The sequence below is a fragment of the Phascolarctos cinereus genome, unplaced genomic scaffold (genome assembly GCF_003287225.1).
Source record: "Phascolarctos cinereus isolate Bilbo 61053 unplaced genomic scaffold, phaCin_HiC Scaffold_4;HRSCAF=312, whole genome shotgun sequence".
NCBI lineage: Eukaryota > Metazoa > Chordata > Mammalia > Diprotodontia > Phascolarctidae > Phascolarctos > Phascolarctos cinereus.
The window spans coordinates 701,496,218-701,512,852 of record NW_027555847.1 but is presented as its reverse complement, the minus strand read 5'-3'; the positions used below and the strand labels follow the sequence as shown (position 1 = coordinate 701,512,852).

The window sequence follows — 16,635 nt, the reverse complement described above, 5'->3', positions numbered from 1 at the left end:
CCTTGGCCCCCACGGATTCAGCCTGTCTGGCCTCCCCTTTTAGTGGATGCACCCCCCCTCCCGTGCCCTTTGACCTCCGACCCCCAACCTCTCCCTGGGTCCTTACAGGAGACGCCCCCCGCGAGCAGCGACCGCGAACCGGGCTCCGAACCGAACCTCCCGCGAGGCGCCGCCCCGAGAGTCGCGGGCCAGAGGCACGACCCGAACTCGCAGCCCCAGAGAAGGGGAACGCCGCAGCCGCCACGGAGCCAATAATCATCAGTCCGCTAGTCCACCTCCCCCCATCCAACCCCGACCCGTCGTAGCCCCGCCCCCTTTCCGAAGGCCTATTGACTGTACGGGCGGACACCGTCGCTCTCTGATTGGTCTGATGAGACGCCCTTCCCTTTTCTCCGCCCACCTCACCCACCTCTTCTCCCCTTTCTTTCTGTCCCCCCGGGAGCAAAATAAGCCTCCGCCCCCTTCCCAGTCTGCGGTGCTCTGATTGGGCTTTTCTCTTTTTCCCGCCCTCTGCATGCTCGAGGGGAAAATGATATCTAAAGATCCAAATTTCATTGGTTGGTTAGTCTACCCTTCGGAGGGGGGGGTGGCCTATCCTTTGATTGGCTCTAAGAAACGCCCTTCCATTTTCCCTGCCCTTTGCAGCTTCAAGGGGTGGCTGCCCCTCGCCTTTCATTAGTTCTTCCGGAAGCCTTGCGGGGGTTCTCATTGGAAATTCTTTGCTCTTTTCCCCGCCTCTAGCATGCTCCTCTTTGATAGTCTCCTCCCCTTCCCCGCCTCCCGCTCTCTCCGCGTGTCTTCTCTTCCCAGCCTAAGGTGCATCCGTCTCGGCTCTTTCTATTGGCTGTCGGGAGTGGGGGTCTCGAACCGTCGAACTCACGGATCTCCCTATTGGCTCGAGCCTGTAGGGTAAAGGGGCGTGGCTAACTGGAAAATGCTGAACGTTGAGTGGCGTCTGGTGAAATCAATCTGAAGCTATGGAATTCCCGCCCCGGATATGGTTGGTCTGGTTTAGTTGTTTACCCGTAGCCTAGCAACGCCGCCAAGCTGGAGACTGAGGAAGCAGTAGTTGAAGGGGAGGGAAGCCCCGAAGCTGGGAAGGCTGTAAGTGGAGGGATGATCAGGAGTCGTGTCTCGTGGTGGAGAGGACAAGGTAACAGAGAAGAAATTCTGCTCTTCAGAAGATAAAGTGGACAGGGGCGGACCTTTCGTTCTACTAAAGGTCATGTAGTCAATCCCCCTGCCTCCAGGTGGGAGTATCTGCCCAAGGTACCCCAGAGGACTAAGAGGGATCCGGTTAATGAGCTTTTCTTATGATTTCACTTCCTTGGTTATTGAATTACAGCGTCCATATCTGGAAGGGACCCCAGGGTTCATCTAATCCAATCCCCTGATTTTACAGGTGAGGAAATTGAGACCCAAACAGACAGAGCCAGGATGTGAACCCAGGATCATGTGTGAATATATGAGCTAGAAGGGGTCTTAGAGGCCATCTAGCCCAACTCCACTATACAGAAGGGGAAACTGAGGCATAAAGAGGTCTAGTCTCACAGGGCCAGTTAAAGGGCAAAAGCAGGGACTGATCTAGGAGTCTGCTGGCTCCCAGCCCCATGAACATACTCTGACCATCCATTGAATTTGATTTTGATTTGAGAGCTTTGCAATGCTGTAGACTCCAACACCACCTACTGGATCTTGCCCTGAGATCAGTCTGTCCATCAGTAAATATTCATGAAGCACCTACTATGTGCCAAGCTAGATGACTCAGTAGATAGATTACTGGGCTTGGAGTCAGGAGGACTTGAGTTCAAATCTGGCCTCAGACACTTACTAGCAGTGTGACCCTGGACAAGTCACTTAACCTCTGTTTGCCTTACTCCACCAGAGAAGGAAATGGTTGAACTTCTCCAATATCTTTGCCAAGAAAACCCCATGAATAGCATGGTCCACAGGTCACAAAGAGTTGGCCACAACTGAATGACACAATAATGTGCCAAGCTAGAGATTATGAAGAAAGGCAAAATAGAGTCTGTGCTCTCAGGGAGCTTACAGTCTAATAGGGGAGACAGAATGCAAACAACTGTGTCCAGATAATATGTATGTAGGACAAATTAGAGATCATTAACTAATAGAAGGCATTAGAATTAAGGGGTATCAGGAAGGGTGTCTTTGAGATAGAATTAAGAGCCTGATGAGAGAAAACCGAGAGAGATAAGGTTGGAGTGGAAAGGAGCCTTGGTCTGGATGTCAGCAAACCCTGGCCCTGGCCCTAATGATGTGTGACCTGGAGCAAGGCACTTGAGTTTCTGTAGGCCTCCAATTTCAACCTCTCTGCAATGATGGCATTAGACTAGGTCCTTCGAGCTGTGAACTTGGAGCAAGCTCTGAGGTCAGAATTGCAGTCTTGAGACTGGAGGGAACCGAAGGGCCCATAGTTGAACAAAAACCCTTTCTACCCATGACTAACAAGGGGTCATCTAGCCTTAGCTTCAAGACCTCCGGTGAGGGGGTGCCCACCATCTTCTGAGGCAGCCCATCACATTTTAGGAGACCTTTCATTGTTAGGAAAATTTCTCCTGGTCTTGAACCTAAATCTCTTTTCAACCTGCATCCATTGCTGCTAGCTCTGTCCTCCAGGGACAAGCAGAAACAAATCTAATAACTCTTCAAATAACTGAAAACTGCTATCATGTCGTCCCATTCTGCTCCCCACCCCAGTGATCTCTTATCTAGGCTAAATACTCCCAGTTCCTTCAACCAATCGCTATATGGCATGATCTTCAAGCCTTTTACCCTCCAGGTTGCCCTTCTCTGAACACTCTTGTTCATATGTTCGTATTCAGTCATTTCAGTCACGTCCCCTCTCCATGACCCTGTTGGAGTTGTCTTGGCAGAGATCCATTCCAGGATCTCTGGAATAGTGTGTCATTTCCTTCTCCAGCTCATTTTACAGATGAGGAAATTGAGGCAAGCTGGGGAAGTGACTCGCCCAGGGTCACACAGCTATTAAGTGTCTTAGGCTGGATTTGAACTCAGGAAGAGTCTTCCTGACTCTAGGACCTGGACTCTGTGTGGTATGGCGCCACCTAGCTGCCCCTGAACACTTTACAATTTATCAGTATCTTAAAATGCGGTGCTAAGAAATAGATAGATTTGCTCTGACCAGAGGAAATTAAAGAGGGACTATCGCCTCCTTATTCCTTGAAGTCAAACCTCTCTTAACACAGCCTGAAATCAAGTTAGCTCTTTTGGCTGCCATCTTCAAGAGTGTGCTAGAACCAGTTCTAACCAGCTGAATTTTCAACATCAGCATTCACACCTCAGAAATTAGGCAATTGATGCAAATCAGGGCCTGACTTGTCATTTGGTTGATTGTCTAGGCTTAAGAATTGTTAATAATGTATATTAATCTGAAAAATATGTGTGCATACTCCCCCCCATTCCAGATCCCAGTTGTTAAACATTTACCAGCACACTCCTTCACATCGTCCTCTTGCCTCATGTTGTACATTGAAGACACCAGTAACCCCAGAGCCTTTAAAAATAAACTGCTGATTAGATATAGTATTGCCACCATATTGTCCTTTTTTTTTTTTGTTAGGCAATGGGGTTAAGTGACAAACTTGCCCAGGGTCACACAGCTACTAAGTGTTATGTGTCTGAGGTCAGATTTCAACTCAGGTCCTCCTGAATCCAGGGCTGGTGCTGTATGCACTGTGCCGCCTAGCTGCCCCTCATATTGTACTTCTGAAGATTATTTTTCAACCCAATTGTAAGTCTTTATCCTTGTTGATTTTCATCTTTTCGATTCAGCCAAATGACCTGGCCTTTTAAGATCTTTTTAAATGTTGACCTCATTTAATGCATTAGTTCTCTCTCCTAGCTTCGTATCATCTATAAGCTAGATAAGTGTGCCATCTATATGCCTTTGCTGTGATTACTGATGACACTGTTAGACAGTGCTAAGCTAAGCACTGATCCTTATGGTACTCTACTAGAGACCTCTTTTAACATGGCCATTGAACCACTGAAACCGAGTTAACCTATTTTGAATCCACTTAATTGCTCTGTCATCTAGCTGCATCGCTCCATCTTTTCCACAAGAATAGCATGACTTTAATTAGGTGCTTTGTTAAAATCTCTGTCAACTAAATTACCGGTCTAATAATGCCATAATTTTTTAAAAATTAATCCAACATTAACTGGTCTTGATGAATCCATACTGGCTCTTCATGGTTACTGCTTTTCTTTTTCTAGGTATTTATTAGTTGTTGTTCGATTGTTTCAACCATATTTGAATTTTTGTGAACCTATTTGGGGTTTTCACGGCAAAGATCCTGGAGTGGCTTGCCATTTCCTTCTCCAGCTCATTTTACAGATGAGGAAACTGAGGCAAACAGGGTGAAGTGACTTGCCCAGGGTCACACAGCTAGTAAGTGTCTGAGGCTAAATTTGAATTCACAAAGATGAGTCTTGCTGACTTCAGGCCCAGCACTCTATTCGATGTGCCACCTAGCTGCCCCCAGGTATTTATTAACCATCCCCTTAATAATAAGTCCTAGAATTTTGTGGGGAATCAAAGTCAAACTACTGGCCTACACTTGGCAAAGTCCATTCTCTTCCCTTTCAGAAAACTTTTGGTGGCATTTTTTCCAACTCTAATCCTTCAGTACCTCCCCTGTTCTCCAAGAACTTTCCAAGATTGCTAACAGTCACCCAACAGTCATATACACTAGTGCTTCAGGTACCCAAGGACAGTTCCTTTGGCCAGATGACTTGGAGATATAGAGGACAACTAGGTAGACTCTCACTATCCCTCTATTCATCTTGGATTTTAATGCCCTATTTGCCATTTTTCTCCTGCCCTTCCCAGATCAAAGATCATTGCCCTTGGCAGAGAAGACAGAAGCAATATAAGATTTAAACAAGTCACCTATTTCTTATTTGTCAGCTAGAATTTTAGATCTGTCCTCTGAACCCTTTGAAATCTGCCTTCCCCTTGAATCTGTTAGACTATTCCTTTTCTTTTCTTTCTGCTCTCCTTTTCTACTCTATTATAAACTTTTAAGGTGGAATGGCCCCTTCCACCCAAGGTGCCCATCACTTCCATCCTATTATACTTCCATGTTGGTAAGAACCAGATCTAGAATAGAATTTTCCTTTGTTCTCTGCCCTCGCCTCTTTTGGCTAATGAAATGATCACAAATGCAGGTCAGATGTTTAGGTGTGCCGCTTTCAGTGATTAGAGACTCTAGGAGATTTGTGGATAACTGAAGCCTCACATCACTCACACATGTGAGCCAGGCATGGAAGGTGTTTCCCACACTCCTCATCTGTTTCTATTTTCTGGCCAGGTGATGTCTAAGCATCCTCTGATGATAGAATCACTTCTTATTCCACCTCTTCTGCTCCTGACCAGATGCCCTCCTCCATTATATGCACCCACTCTGGCTCCTGGATGAACTTACATAAGTATATCTTCTTCACACACAATGATACAGACTTGCAGTTCTGGCTTTGGGTTCTTGCCCTGTTGACTGTCTATAAGAAAAGAGAGGACAGGAAGGGCGTCATAGGAAGAGCCTTGGACTGGGGATTGGTGGACCTGGGTCCTAGTCCTGTCTCTGACACCAATTCTCTGTGTGATGTTGGGCTGATCACTTCTTTTATGCAGCTTCAGATTTTGTTCTTTATACAATAGACAGATGAGACCAGATGGTCTACAGGGACCTGCCCAGCTCTGACTTTTTATGATCTAAAGTAATCTTCTATCCCTGACAATCCACATTCTAAGGTTTGTTCTGGCTCTGGCATCTTTATTTATATGTTTATAAAATGAATATATTTATATTATTTATCTCTACCCGACTGTCTCGGACATTCTATGTTCTAAGGTCTTTCCAGCTCTCATGTTCTGTGCTCTAAAGATCATCCCTGTTATTCTTTGTGTTCTGTGTTCTAAGGTTCTAGAACATAGAATTCTTTTAAAATAGTATTTTGTGTTTTCCAATTACATGTATTTTTAAATTTAATTTAATTTTGCTTTTTGGGGTTTTTTTTTTGGTGAGGCACTTGAGGTTAAGTGACTTGCCCAGGGTCACATAGCTAGTAAGTGTCAAGTGTCTGAGGCTGGATTTGAATTCAGGTCCTCCTGACTCCAAGGCTGGAGCTCTGTCCACTGCGCCACCCAGTAGCCCTCTAATGACACGTAAAGACAAATTTTAACCTTCATTTTTAAAAAGATTTTGAGTAGAACACAGAATCCCAAGAACATAGAATACCACATTCTAAGATGCTCTTCCAGCCACAGCATTTTTATGGCTGACTGAGAGGGTCCAGCACATGGCATCAGAAGATATGGTTTCTATGCCTGGCACCCTGTGTGTTGGATGGTGACCAAGATGCTGACATTTAATTTTTAATTTAATTTTTTTTCCCCTTTCTATAGCAGGACATCATCTTTCTGGGGTATGTATTTTAACTTTCTTTGACAAGCATTCAAAAGGTGAGCCTAGGAAAAGAAAATGGGAAAAATGAGAATGCAAGGTAACACCAAAATATAAATGATTGTAAAGGATGGAACGTGCCTCTGTAAAACTTCTTTCTTTCACCCTAATTTTCTGTTAACCCTAATTTCAAACACGTATATGGTGATTTTAACCCAGTAGCATCCTTGTTTTTTACCACCCTTTTCTGTGTACCAAACAAGATCATAGGAGCCTTGATCTACAGCTGAAAAGACCTTTGGGGTCATCCAGTCCAACCCTCTCATCTTACCAGTGAGGAAACTGAGGCCTAGCCAAATGATGTGACTTGCCCAAGGTCACTCAGGTAGTAAGCATCAGCGGCATAATTGGAACCCAAAGCTTCTGACTCCAGAGCTAGCCTTGTTTCCGCTCTTGTGTGCTATGTCCTTGTCTCCACTAAATACTCCCTCCTTGGTCAGAAGTGGACTAATATTACCAATTAACTTAGGCTTCTCTAGCCCATAAAGAAAATCAATCAGTCAGTCAGTAGACATGTATTAAGCCTTGCTATAAATCAGGCTCTGGGCTAAACTCTGGGAATACAGCCAGAAGGAGAAAGACAAATATTCCCTCCCTTTAAGGAGCTTCCATTCTTGTAGGGGATAAGGGAGCTGGGGGTGGGGGTGGGGTTACAGAAGGAACCGAGCCTAGGGCCTGGTAAAGAAGGTTGAGATGGAGCTGAGTCAGCAGGACAGCCAGGAGAAGGAGGAACCCATCTTTGGCTTGGGCCTTCTCCTTTAGTTGGGAGGCCTGGGAGGGACCAGCCAATCAGAAGGTGAGGCCTCAGGGGTGAAGGGTTCTTCCAGTGTGAGAAGTAGCCCGGGGTGCAGTGAGCTTCCAGGGTGAAGAGATTCTATGGCATGGGAGAAAAAGTCCTGTGGAGTCCTGGGCTGTGCAGCCTAGAGAGGGATGAAATCACAGTTCTGGTTAGAGGCAAGATGAAAAAGATTTCTTTCGTCATATGTAACAGAATTCGTCCCCTACACGAATCCTTTGCTTCAGCCATATGGGACTCTTCACTGTTTCTCCAGATGTCCCATGTACTACCCTCAGTTCAAGGAACAAATTATGCACCAGGTTGAAAATAGATCAGTTGAAGGAAGTGCAGTCTACAAATTTGCCTATACGTTTATCAGCTGAACTAGAATTACAACATAGGACTGTTGACTTCTGGGCTTCCCTGGGGTGAGAGGACTGGAGTTTGTAGGAAACTTCAGGGAAAGACCTAGAGTGACATTGAATGCTAGAAGTCAAGAGTCCTGGCCTTGCCGCCAACTTGCCATGAAAGCTTACCCCCTCTGAGCCTCATTTTCCCTCATCTGATAAACAAAGTTGGATTAGACAGTTTCTAAACACTGTCCCAGCTCTGACATTTCCTGTTCTAAGGCCCCTCCCAGCTCTGACATTCCCTGTTCCAAAGGCAGAGATGTCAAACATAAGCAGGCCACTTGAAGTTCACAAAACTCCAAGGCACGTCCTGAACCAGATTAACATGTACTTGGGAAATATTTAACAAAATAAATAAAAATACAGTAAAACATGGATAATGTTAATATGTAGTTTTCTAAGTCAATATGTGCCTGCAAGGATCCTTAGGTACAGTTTAGTGACCCTATTTCTATTTGAATTTGACCCCCTGCTCTAAGGTTTCTGCCAATTCTGCTGTTCTAGGCAGATCCTTGAGGGGACACCACATGGTTTGTTATTTTGTTTAAGTATGTGGCAAGGGTGCCCTCTGGAGTCAGAGGACCCAGGTTCAAATCATGTCTCTATCATTTAATACCTTTTGCGATCTTAGATGAGCCACATCACGTCCTTGGACCCCACAACGTTCTCCTCTATAAAATAAAGATTTCTGGGGTGGACAGCCCCCGAGGTCCTTTCCAGCTCCATCTGTGACTTCCTTGCCTCATCGTTGCTTTGACCTTGGACGTGGCCCCGGATGAACAAAATCCTGTTTGTCCACCGAGCTTTCATGCCCTCTGGAAAGCCTTCCCTCACCCCTCCTTTCCACATTGATCTCACCTGGAGCCCCTAATGTGTGTACTGCCCCTGCGCATTTAATCAGCTCCCCACCTCCAGCGTCAGCCTTGGAGCTCTCTGGCCTGGTTTGGGTTGGTTTTTTCCTTTTGTATTCCACACTAGCACCCACTGCAGTGCTGGGCATATAGTGGGGGTTCAATAAATGCTTGTTGACTGAAAGAAGGAAGAAAAGGAGCTAACATTACAGTGTCCGGTGAGTTCCCCAAAAGTTATGTATAAGTTAAATGTTTGGTAAAGCCTATCATCTTGAGAGAATTGGCTATTTGTAGGTATTTTGCCTTGATTCCTTTCTTAAAGCAAGGAATGTTCTGGAAACATCAGGCAGCATGACCTCTTTTTTTTGTTTTTGTAAGTTACAATTTTTGTATGACCATTTATTTAAAGAGACATACACCTATATACATATTTATGTATGTAAGTATTTATGTGTACAGGTAAAAATTCAAATGCTTACATGTATGCCTCTGTGCATCTTATATATGTATGTGTATGTGTATATGTGTATATGTACATACACACATATACAGCTGTTGTTCAATTGTTTTCAGTCATGTCCAGCTCTTCGTGACCCTATTTGGGGTTTTCTTGGCAAAGATACTGGAGTGGTTTGCTGTTTCCTTTTCCAGCTCATTTTACAGATGAGGAAACTGAGGCAAACAGGGTGAAGTGACTTGCCCAGAGTCACCTAGCTAGTAAGTGTCTGAGGCCGAATTTGAACTCAGGGCTTCCTGACTCCAGGCCTCGGACTCTATCCACTGTACCATATAGCTGCCCATGTACCTATTTATAGGTAACAATTCAGATGCTTTTAATTAATCATAAGCTGTTGATTTCTGATGGCTACCATAGCCTTTCCAAAACAATATTAAAAATTGCTTCAAAGTCATCCATCACACAGATAATCTTTTTATTAAAATCAAGGGAAACAGACCAGGCCCTTCTATTCCAGCTCCCAAGGTGTACCCCAGTGCTGGGCAGCAGCAGCTCCCCAGCCCTCTGGAGGCTCTGGCAGGGCCAACTGGTGTTTTCCCTTAAGGACTCAAAAGTAAGATTTGCACGTGGCTGAAGAACCCTGAGTCTTGGGTCATGGCTTATAGTTGTTGCAATACTGGCCAAACCTTTAGGATATCTCTCTGCTTACTTTCCTTCTTCCTGTTTTCAGAGTCCATGGAGTTGGGGTGGAGACTCTGTCTAACCTGCAAAGCCTTCAGGTAAAGGATGAGACCCAAGTGCTCCTGAAACCAAGGTCAGTTATAGGAAAAAGGTCCCTGCGTCCAGCGTGGCTATGGAAGTGCTTGTGGCCCCCCTCTACCAGGGCTCAGAGATAAGCACCAGTAACAGGCTGAGGCTGGCCATAGGCCCAGCTTCCAAAAAAGCCTTGTTATCATGCATGACCACCAACCAGATGGACCCTGCTCGGACCAAACTCACCACCACTGAGGCCAAGAGGATTGTCTTCGTCCTGGATGAAACCATTCGAAAGGTGGAGATGGTCACCCTGCTGTCGGCCGCTGCTTACAGCCCAGAGAGTTTGGAGGGGCTGTGGGAAGACGACCTCATCAAAGCTGTCCGGGACCATGAGGATTTCTGCAACACCCTCCTGGAGCTGGATAACCTGGTGAAAGAAGAGGAGGTGCAGCTGGCAGAGTCAGGGGACCACGGTCAGCAGCTTCTCATTGAAGAGCACAAGCACAGCCTCACGCTCCTCAAAGAGGAGGTGAAAGGCTCTGCCCGCAACACGCTGAGAATCTTCCTGCTCAACCTGCCGGCCGGGGAAATCCTTCGCACCCAGGTCGTGGGGAGAAGTGAAGAGGCCAGCGTTTTTCTCCAAGGTCTGACTGAATTCAGAGGCTTTGTGTTCGAGAAGCTCCTCACCAGCCCCATGGAGGAGAAGGAAAGGGCTGAGTTCCTGGACGAAATCAACCTCCGGGAAAAGAAGAACAACCAGTTGATTCAGGATCTTGAGGCAGAGCTGAGCGCCACCCTCAAAGCCAGGGATTCTGAGGTAGGCGTGATACGGCCTGAGCACCTGTGGCTGTGACCCATGGCCAGGCTCCCTGCGTGGCTCCGGAACACACTTTGTTGATGTAAAACCCTCTGGAAACGTAAGCAGGGAGGGTGGCTGATGGTGGCTGATGGTGCCGGTGTCGGGGCGAGGCTTATGGGTTGGATTCGCCTCTTAGTACGAGGCTGGCAGCTCCAACCAGCCACAGCATCTGCTCTATTCAGATCGGCACTTTAATTCTGAACGATAGGCTTTTAATAAGCATTGATAAGATGCTAAACAATGTTCAAAATTCCCCAAATTTAACCATAGCTCGCGGTTTGCAGTAGACCGATGGGGAGGGCAGAGCTCTCACAGAAAGGGATGGTAGAATTTAATTCATTTAATTTCCTCATGCTTCGTTCACCCTTGATCAAACGCCTCTGCCATCTGGGTAACACCACCCCATGGCGTGTGGTGGCTTTCAATGGGGAGTCTTCTGGCCTCCCTCGTGGAGGGGCTGATTTCCAGGCCACTTTGCCAGGGCCACCGCCCTTGGCTGATGGCACCTTCTCTCCTTTCCCTGGTCCAGATGGAGAAGGAGAACCTTGTGATCCAGGAACTGAAAAGCCACCTGCACCAGGTGCTCAAATTCTCAGAGAATCACCTGCTACGCACCAAGCAGGAGGCGGAGAAGCAGCAGAAGGCTGAGCTGCAGGCCTCCCAGGGCCGGATCGCCAAGATCCAGCAGGACATCCTCAGGCTCAGGACCCAGTACCATAACATTGTGGAGGAGAACCGGGACAGTGAACAGGCACTCAGAAAGGTAGAGGCTGGAGGAGGGAGGATGGCAGCAGCGGGGCACCTCCAGACACACAGACACAGACACAGACACACGCACACATATACATCCACAAGGCACCTCTAGACACACAGGCACACACACACACACACAGCACTGGCAATTGCCACATGGGAACAACTCCCACCGAGGTAGGACATTTCCACAGGTCGGGGCTGCCCCATCATGTCTGGGAAGAACTTAGCTCTGGTAAGAAACTTAGTTGCAGGACTCTGACTGTAGCAAGGATTAGGGAAAGAGGACCATGACATACAAGATACAGGCCATCCACGGAATGGCACCGATGTTTGCCTGTTGTGGCCCACGGACTCTGTAGAACTTGAGGGTCTTTCTTCTCTCCTGTGGCTACAAAGGCCGTTTTTTCCTGTGGCACTCCCTTTAGCACAGTCACTTCCGTGGCCACACGCCATAATTTGAGGCTCAGAGCAGGCTTTCAGACTTTATCAGAAATCAGAACCCAGATTTTTGTCTCGGCCCACTTAATGGAGCCTTTTTTTCACACAGCATCTATCTAGGACTTCGAGGCTCGTGAAAGGTGGCATGTTTATCTTTACAGCATGCCTGTGAAGAATGAGGGAGATAATTTCTTAGAAAAGTAAAACAAAGGCCCTGGGAGACAGAAGGCGGCCCATCCAAGGTGGCAAATCGAGAGAAGCGCTCAGGCTTTGTACTCTAGTAGGTGCCCAGTGAACGCAACCAGGGCTCCTGATCTGTTAAGTCATTTCTGGCTTTTTTTTTCCTGTTTTTCAGAAGAAATATAAACTGGAGACAGAAATAGAGAACTGGATCCAGAAATATGATACTGAGATGGGAGAAAAGCAGGTAGGGGTCCCTGACATAAAGCTTCTCTCCTTTTCTTTCCCTAGAATTATTCCAAAGGTTCCAGATTATTTACCTTATTCTTTAGGCCAGGCCTCAGTCATTCAGTTATGAAGGAAACTCACAAGTTGGGAGGGAACAGGAGACAATGGAAAAGCCACCAACGGGGAATCTGGAGAACTCGGTTCAAGTCCTGGCTCTTGACGTTTAAGAGCTGTGTGACCTTGGGCAGGTCTTGTTGGATGGGTTCCATGCTCAAGGCAGGGCTGTTTGTAGCTAAGCCTTTCAGGTCCTTGCTTCCTTTGCTACTGTCAGGGCCCTGGGAGATCAAGTGGAGGGGAGGGCCATGGAAACAGTCCTCTCCAGGCCCTCATCACTACCTGTTAATGTGAGGTTGGCTCCAGCTGATGTTCAGACCCTGTTCAGTCACCTCCATCACCTGCTGCTGCCCTGGGGAGGAAAGGGCAGAGCAGGGCAGGATGGGCAAGGCGGGTGTCAACACCATTGCTGAGAAGGGCAGGGCTGAAAATGAGCTCCGAGACCATTTGGCCCAGTCTCTACCTGGGCAGTAATCCTCTACAGTGTCCCCAGGTGGGGTCATCCAGGCCCAACCCCCAGATCCCCAGCGGGAAAGGCAGGGAAAGTAGCCACTGGCCTCCAACGACAGCCCCTGTGGGTCAGCTCTTGTTATCAGGGGCTCTATCTCAGCATTCAGAGGAAATTTTGCCAGTTGGAGCCACTGTTCTCAGTCTTGCCCAATAAGCCTGATCACCCTTCCTTTGAGCTCTTGGGTTCCCCCAGGCTGGCTTTCTTTCTTTCTTTCTTTCTTTCTTTCTTTCTTTCTTTCTTTCTTCCTTCCTTCCTTCCTTTCTCTCTTTCTCTCTCTCTCTCTCTCTCTCTCTCTCTCTCTCTCTCTCTCTCTCTCTCTCTCTCTCTCTCTCTCTCTCTCTTTCTCTCTTTCTTTCTTTCTTTCTTTCCTTCTTTTTTCTTTCTATTTTTTTTGGTGAGGCAGTTGGGAGTTAAATGACTTGCCCAGAGTCACACAGCTAGTGAATGTTATGTGTCTGAGGGGCTTTTCTTCTCCAGGCCAAATATTCCCAGCTCCTTCCACTAATCCTTACGGTGCCCTCATTCAACACTCAGCAAACAGTTAAGTGCCTGCCGTGTTTGAGAGGCGGGGTCCAGTGGGCATACTCCCTCTAGGGGTGCAGATAAAGACCCACCCTCCCCTTCTTATCCCATGCCACTCTTGTCCATGTCTTCTCATCGATCCTCCACCCAACATCCTGAGGGCCTTCCTCTCGGCCTCTTGACAGTGCGTGGATAGTCACGGAGCCCGCAGGCATACCTCACTCAGTCCCGGCTCCTCTTGTGGCCACGTGTCTCAGACATTCTCGAGGCTGCCCTAGCACAGCTCTTCTGAGGTGATCGGCTCCCGGCCCATTTACACCCACCATGGACCACTCTTTTATCTCTTGCAACTCTAATTTTGGGGAGGTGGTGGTGATATGCCATAACTCCAAAGATTAACACCATCACCCAAAAAATACTGATACTGAGGACACGGGCCTCTGTGTCAGAGAGAAGCTTCTTTGGTCATTGAGAGCTCTGGGCAATCTGACTGGCTTCTCTCCCTATTCAGTTATGGGCCCAATTCAGTCTGCCAAAGATGGGGGTCCTGAGGGAGCGGCTGTCAGCTCTTCATGCATCTGTGTGTCATGGTCTAGAGAGTGCACTTTTTCATTCATTTGGCTTTCCCCCAGTGGGCAGTTAGGCTGTCTTTTAGGAGACTGGGCAGAGGTAGAGGGTTTGATTTAATCGGCACAATTCAGACTGCAAGGAAGGGAAAAGAGGCCCTCACCATCTACACGGTATTACTTGTCAGTTTGGACTGCCTCCCTCCTGCCTGCACCCCTGCCCAGGTCTCCACAGTCCTCAAGAAACCCTCACTTGATCCATCCATCCCTGCTAACTATCACCCTATTTCTCGCCACTCTTTTGTGGCCGAGACCACCTGCAACAGGTGCCCCACTTCCCCTCTTCTATCTCTGAACTGCCTATGAATTCCACCCTCAATGTTCAACGGAAACTGCTCTCTCCAGTTACCAGTGATCTCTCTCTCTCTCTCTCCTCTCTCTCTCTCTCTCTCTCTCTCTCTCTCTCTCCTCTCTCTCTCTCTCTCTCTCTCTCTCTCTCTCTCTCTCTCTTTTTTTAGGCAATTGGGGTTTAAGTGGGATTAAGCCCAGGGTCACATAGCTAGTTTCAAGTGTTTGGTCTGAGGCTGGATTTGAACGCAAGTCCTCCTGACTTCAGGGCCGGTGCTCTAGCTCCTCTCTCAGAGGCAATTGGGGTGAAGTGACTTGCCCAGGGTCATACAGCTAGTAAGTGTTAGGCACCTGCATTTGCCCAAGCTGGGGGTCTTGCAGTGGTAACTGCATTACAGGAGGGATGCAGCCAGATCCCTCCTGTTATCCACATGAGAAAGATCTGCCAGATGACCCCAAACTACCTGGTTCCCTTTAGACTGAATATGAAGAGCTAGACGAGATCTATACTGAGGAGAAGGCTCAGCTGGCAGAGCTGAAGGAAAAACACGCAGTCCTGGTCCAGGAGTTTGTACAGATCAGGGACGAGAGACTCATCAACTCCAAGAAGCAGCTGGAGGCCGAGAAGGAGATGGCCCTCATGATGCGGGCGGCCACCCTCATCCAGGCTTTCTGGAGGGGCTACTTGGTCAGGTCACTGCTGAAGTCCAAGCGGAAGAAGAAGAAGAAAGGCAGGGGCCGAAAGAAGAAATAAGTCCCTCCTCCACCGGCACCACTCCCCAGCTTGTTCTTCCTGTCCCACCCACACTGGCACCAAGTAGGTTTGACCAGATTTACACAGAGGAGGTCGAATCCTGCGTGTGCTTCTTCCTGCTCTGGACCAAGCTTTGGGTGTGTGCACACATGTCCCCAGGCGGTGAGAGGAGTATGCAGGCCGCTGTGAGCCCTGTAGATCCCTCGCACATTCTGCTGACCAGTGACCACCGGGAGCCTGTGGACACCAAATACAATGTCCACTTTGAGGCCTTCCCTTTCTGTACTGATACCAACAAAGTCCCTTCTCCTTGACCCCACCCTGGGCATCTTTTCCCCCTTGCTGCCTTAAGGAGCAGTGGGTCCACACCTCCTAGAGAGGCCCAAACTCACCTCTCCCCAGCCCTGACTCCTCTTTGAAGAGTTGGTACGAGATTTCTCCTGCTCCACCACCCTGTCCTAACACAGCAGCAGTGATCCCAAACCTCTGAAAGCTCATAAGAGCCCCAGAAGAGGGCTGGGCCAAATTCGCTCAGGCCTGGCTGCTCATGGAAAAAAGGGGACAATCCAGGTAGGGCAGACACACTATGTACGTGCTTCAAAGCACACACGGACACATCTTCCACTGAAGCCCCAGGGTGAGGCCTCATCATAGCATGGAAGAGACCATGTGTGTCGGGGGGGGGGGGTGAAGACATACAAGGCCCAGCTGGTCCCACAAGCCCATAGGGCCTGGCTGGATGCCGTGTCCATTCTCCCAAGACGAGCCCTGCTAAGTTCACAGAGCCTCTTCCCTGGGGCTTGAATTTCTTTTCCAGCTACAATTCACAGCTGACTCTGAGGTCTCTTCCAAGAAGTCCAGTGTTCTGTACACTTCACTAAGACAGGGGTTGACCTGAACTTGGTTTTAATTGCCAACTGTATTTCAATAAAATTGGTTTCCTCTATAATCCTATGTATGTCATTTAATGCATTTAACCATTTTATGCTGAGAAAAGATCCATGGGCTTCACTAGACTGTCAGGGGGATCCAGGGTGCACAAAAGGTTATGAACGCCCTATGTCAGGCATAGAAGAGTTCTACTGTGCAGCTGTGGAAAGAGTATCCATGCCAACAAAATAGCCTCAAAATTCATCTACACATATATATTTTAACACTTTAAGGGCCTTGAAGAAACACCCCCAACTAACACATATTGCAACCTCCTTGTTTTTCTTAGTAGGAAGGGCCTCATCACAGGCCCAGGGCCTCTCTGGACTTCATTGGCCCCATCCTCAGCACAGCCCAGGCCAGCCCTCGGGGCATGGCATAGAAAGCATTCTCTTCCCAGGATCAGCCGGCCAAAATGGCTAACAACCTCCCTTCCCACTCTTAACACTATTGTCATGATTCCGGCTGAGGTAGAACCGGGGGCCCTTCTAGCACACCATCTAGCACCCCCCTCCTTGCCTTGTTGAGGCCTGTGTGTGTAGGCCAGTGACATCCAAGGCTTAGGAGAAACCTTCTCTCTGAGGACTTCATGGCCTCAAGTGGGCATGAATGCCTCCGTGCCCCAGAAGCTTTGGTGGGAAGTCACCCCTCGTCTTGCTGTAACCCAGACA

General features: G+C 47.9%; 2 protein-coding genes and 1 long non-coding RNA gene across 5 annotated transcripts in view; 1 reads left to right on the top strand and 2 right to left on the bottom strand.

Moving 5' to 3' along the window:
* TPCN1 (two pore segment channel 1) overlaps positions 1-119 on the bottom strand; it is a 54,005-nt gene extending 53,886 nt beyond the window's left edge. For all 3 annotated transcript variants that reach the window (XM_020978090.2, XM_020978089.2, XM_078154330.1), the window contains exon 1: positions 107-119. The gene's annotated coding sequence lies outside the window, so the exon portion shown is untranslated. The remainder of the gene's footprint in view (positions 1-106) is intronic.
* Positions 120-851: 732 nt separating this feature from the next.
* DRC10 (dynein regulatory complex subunit 10) lies at positions 852-15,983 on the top strand. The gene is made up of 5 exons (XM_020978092.2): positions 852-1,153; positions 9,733-10,575; positions 11,147-11,380; positions 12,167-12,238; positions 14,759-15,983. The coding sequence occupies exons 2-5, from the start codon at positions 9,856-9,858 to the stop codon at positions 15,032-15,034; spliced, it is 1,302 nt and encodes a 433-aa protein (XP_020833751.1). The 5' UTR covers positions 852-1,153; positions 9,733-9,855; the 3' UTR covers positions 15,035-15,983.
* LOC110202094 (uncharacterized) lies at positions 7,007-10,086 on the bottom strand. The gene is made up of 3 exons (XR_002322632.2): positions 10,002-10,086; positions 8,553-8,723; positions 7,007-7,426 (listed from the first exon to the last, which is right to left on the bottom strand). It is a non-coding gene; the product is annotated as an uncharacterized LOC110202094 (long non-coding RNA).
* Positions 15,984-16,635: the final 652 nt, after the last annotated feature.

Bases quoted from the DNA above. Each gene is read 5' to 3' on its own strand.
- DRC10 (XM_020978092.2), top strand. From the start codon at position 9,856: ATGGAAGTGCTTGTGGCCCCCCTCTACCAGGGCTCAGAGATAAGCACC. The intron at 10,576-11,146 runs GTAGGCGTGATA...TCCCTGGTCCAG, and splicing joins TCAAAGCCAGGGATTCTGAG to ATGGAGAAGGAGAACCTTGT. The intron at 12,239-14,758 runs GTAGGGGTCCCT...GGTTCCCTTTAG, and splicing joins CTGAGATGGGAGAAAAGCAG to ACTGAATATGAAGAGCTAGA.